The sequence below is a fragment of the Eriocheir sinensis genome, chromosome 30 (assembly GCF_024679095.1).
Source record: "Eriocheir sinensis breed Jianghai 21 chromosome 30, ASM2467909v1, whole genome shotgun sequence".
In the NCBI taxonomy this organism is placed as follows: Eukaryota; Metazoa; Arthropoda; class Malacostraca; order Decapoda; family Varunidae; genus Eriocheir; species Eriocheir sinensis.
The window spans coordinates 12,860,684-12,865,106 of NC_066538.1; the positions used below are offsets into that span (position 1 = coordinate 12,860,684).

Consider the following 4,423-nt stretch of genomic DNA (forward strand, 5'->3'; position numbering starts at 1 on the left):
GCGATGTTAGTAGTGGTGGTGGTAGTGTCGGTGATACTAGTGGGGATGGTGGTAGTGGTAGTGTTAGTGGTGATGTTAGTAGTGGTGATGGTAGTGGTGTTGATAGTAGTGGTGATGGTGGTAGTGGTAGTGGTGATGTTAGTAGTGGTGGTGGTAGTGGTGTTGATAGTAGTGGTGATGGTGGTAGTGGTGGTGGTAGTGGTGTTGATAGTAGTGGTGATGGCGGTGATAATGGTGTTGGTCTTTTATTTCGTTATCTTGTCAATATTTTTATAGTTTTTTTTTCTATTGTTAAAAAAAAATACCTGCTGCGTCCCCTATGTCTCCGTGTGTGTGTGTGTGTGTGTGTGTGTCTGTGTGTGTGTGTGTCTGTGTGTGTGTGTGTGTGTGTGTGTGTGTGTGTGTGTGAAATAATAATAAAATAATAATAATAATAATTGGTTTATTTCGAAAATTGCAGCCGTTAGGCTGAAAATGTACATAATATGATAACAAAGTGTAACTAAAAAAAAAAACTATAATATGTGTATGTGCGTGTGTTTGTGTCAGTGTGTGTGTGTGTGTGTGTGTGTGTGTGTGTGTGTGTGTGTGTGTGTGTGTGTGTGTGTGTGTGTCCAATAGAAGTTACATCTTCCGATGTCTGCCAATTTCCATCTAGCCATATGTCTGTCACTGCCCTTCCCCATATCCACTAACATTCTCTCTCTCTCTCTCTCTCTCTCTCTCTCTCTCTCTCTCTCTCTCTCTCTCTCTCTCTCTCTCTCTCTCTCTCTCTCTCTCTCTCTCTCTCTCTCTCTCTCTCTCTCTCTCTCTCTCTCTCTCTCTCTCTCTCTCTCTCTCTTATTTAAACATAATATTTGTGTAGAAAAGGAGACTCAAAATTACACTTTTTAGGTATAACTATTTAAAGAGCCTGTATATGGGACAAAATTATTCGTCGACTGTTGCACACACATACAAATACAAAATACAAAAATTAAAACAAACATGTAAAAAACAATTTGCACAAGTGTCAGTTTGCCACTTTACCACTCTCTCTCTCTCTCTCTCTCTCTCTCTCTCTCTCTCTCTCTCTCTCTCTCTCTCTCTCTCTCTCTCTCTCTCTCTCTCTCTCTCTCTCTCTCTCTCTCTCTCTCTCTCTCTCATATAAATAAAGCTTTTCACAACGTATTTTTCTCACTACAAAGCCACATTTAAAGTTACTTACGAATCTTATAGTGAATAAAGAGAAGCAGGAAAATAGAAATAAAATAGATAGATAACGAATACAAGAACTGATAAGAAGGAAAACATTAACCAAATACACACACACACACACACACACACACACACACACACACAGACAAATCTTTACTTAATCCGCTCCCACGCTCACTCTCTTCAGCGTATCCTATTATTCAGAAAGAAAAAAAAAGTCTAGGAGGAGGAGTAGGAGGAAAATGAAGAGGAAATGGAGGAGGAGGAGGAGGAGAAAGAAAATGAGTGAGAGGCGGAGGGCGAGGAGAAGAAGAAGGAAGAAGATGACGAATAGTAGCAGGAAAGGTTTAAGAGCTGGAGATATGAAGGAATAAAAAAAATACAGAGGAGGAGAAAATAGATCAAGAAGGATTCGTAAAATATTAAGGAAGGCAAAAGCATAAACAAAAATACAATAATGCTTTAAAACCTGCAAAAGGAAGAAAGATGAATTACAAAAGCGAAAACGGAGAAGGAGGAAGGAAAGGAGGAAGAGGAATTTGAAAGGGGAGGGAAACAAGATCAGGGAAGGGAGGAAGGAGAGGGAGCGAGCGGGGGAGTCATTCTTTGTGGAAGGAACAAAGAGACGGAAGGAGGAAGAAAAGTTGAGACAGATGAAAAAAAAATGGGTGAAAGTGAGAAAAGTTAGAAGGAGTTGAGATGTGAAGAGGTAAAAAGGAGTAAAAGTAAGAAGTGTGAAGAAGTATAGAGGAGGTAGAGATAAAAAGAGGGAAAGGAGTAAAAACAGAAAGAGGAGGAGCGTTGGGACAGAATGAAAAAAAAGAGAGAAGGTAAAGGGGGGAAGAGGAAGAAGGGAGTAAAGTTGGAAATAAAGTGAGGTGTTAAAGGTGAAAACTAAAGAGGAATTTGTGGGAAGTGGGAAAACTATGGGAGATGTTTTGGTGCAAGAGGAGGAGGAGGAAGGGAGAGAAAGCGAAAGATGAAAATTGAGAGAGAAGAGAAGTAGCGAATGTAGAATGGGAAGCAGAAGAGTAAAAGCTGGGACTGGAAACAAAAAAAAAAGATAGAAGGGGGAGACAGCGGATGTTGAGAAGAATTGGAAGGGGAAGAATATGGGAGGAATTAAGTCAAAAGGGAAAAAAGAATGGAGAAACAGGGAGATTTAAAGGCACAGGTAAAATAAGAAACATAAAGGAAACGGTGGAGAAAGGAAAGGAGAAGAATATGGAAGGAATAAAGTCAATACGGAGCAAGGAAGAGATAAGAAGGGAGATTAAGGACATTGATAAGGGAAGAGACACAAAAAAACGATGTACGTGTGAAAAAAAAGTTCCGAAAAATACATGCAAATCCTAATCCAATGCCAAAAGTTTAGGAGGGATGGAAGGAGAGGAAGGAACGGCCAATAACGACGCAGTTCCGTGGCGGCGTCAAACAAATTCTACAAAAACACAATATCATTCGGAGTCGACACAATGCAAACTTTTCGATAAATTGCACCGACGCTAAATCCAATGCAAAATGGGTTCCGCTTCACTGCGATTGCTGCCTAACTTTGTTTACACGAGAGAGAGAGAGAGAGAGAGACAGACAGAGAGACAGACAGAGAGACAGACAGAGACAGACAGAGAGGCAGACAGAGACAGACAGACATACAGAGAGACAGACAACAGACACATCGACAGAGACAAGGGACACACACACACACACACACACACACACACACACACACACACACACACACACACACACACACACTCAGTAAAAGCGATAGTCTTCACAAATCCCCGTACATTTTTATAAACAAATAAAGGTATCCCAACACACAATAGGCTCACGGGCTCATGCGTCGGAGATGAGCACCGGGGCAATGCGCAGCTATAGCCTATGCTCCCATCACAAGGACATTAGCATATAAAACGAACTTCAGCAATTCTACAATCATCCGGATCACCACCTCCATAACACCACCACAACCGCGATTTAGATAATCCACCACAACCACTACCACGCCATCAAAAGCAAGGAAAATATACAAACCACCACCACCACCACTATAAAACTTACCATATCAGTACAAGATTCCACCACAGTATATTGACCCCTCTTTCGGCCACCTCTTTTGATTCTTTTAAGGAGCAGCGAGTAGCGGGCTTTTTTTTTATTATTGTTTCCATTTTTTGTGCCCTTGAGCTGTCTCCTTTGTTGTAAAAAAAAAAAAAAAAAAAAAACACCGCCACGATATATACTGGTCGATAAATGGCTACGTATGGAAACATGGGAAAGATAAACTGTGGTAACTTGGATGTTGCATTTGATAACGGAAAGGAGATGTGCACTGAGGCGACGCGCATTTATATCTGATGCCTCACAACTTTGCACAATATACCACCATTACAATATAAACAACCACCACAATATAAATCACCCCCACAATATAAAACACCACTACAATATAAATCACCCCCACAATATAAACAACCACCACAATATAAATCACCCCCACAATATAAGCAACCACTACAATATAAATCACCCCCACAATATAAACAACCACCACAATATAAATCACCCCCACAATATAAACAACCACAATATAAATCACCCCCACAATATAAGCATCCACTACAATATAAATCACCCTCACAATATAAGCAACCACTACAATATAAATCACCCCCACAATATAAACAACCACCACAATATAAATCACCCCCACAATATGAACAACCACTACAATATAAATCACCCCCACAATATAAACAACCACCACAATATAAATCACCCCCACAATATAAACAACCACCACAATATAAATCACCCCCACAATATAAACAACCACCACAATATAAATCACCCCCACAATATAAACAACCACCACAATATAAATCACCCCCACAATATAAACAATCACTTCAATAAGCCACAATAAAATCATAATATAAACCTCCACCACCACAGCAACCATAAACCACATCCCCCACGACAAGAGCCAAGGCAAGCATTGTAATCCATACCACACATTACCACTAGCACCACCTCCACACCAATACTACGACCCCCGTAAACATATCTAAACCTACCACTGCCATTATTAATTAAAACCACAAGTACCATTACAAACAAACACATTAAGGGAATTATCACCACATTCATCAAAAAGAATTAACATAAGACTATCAGCAGCATCACCACCACAAGCATCACCACCAACATATATACCCAT

General features: G+C 40.2%; 1 protein-coding gene across 1 annotated transcript; it reads left to right on the forward strand.

Annotated features, from left to right (window-relative positions):
* The first annotated feature begins 3,052 nt into the window (after nucleotides 1-3,052).
* On the forward strand, nucleotides 3,053-4,119 carry LOC127005334 (uncharacterized). Its single transcript, XM_050874101.1, has 3 exons — nucleotides 3,053-3,064; nucleotides 3,712-3,815; nucleotides 4,062-4,119. Exons 1-3 carry the CDS (start codon nucleotides 3,053-3,055, stop codon nucleotides 4,117-4,119), a joined length of 174 nt encoding a protein of 57 aa, XP_050730058.1.
* Nucleotides 4,120-4,423: the final 304 nt, after the last annotated feature.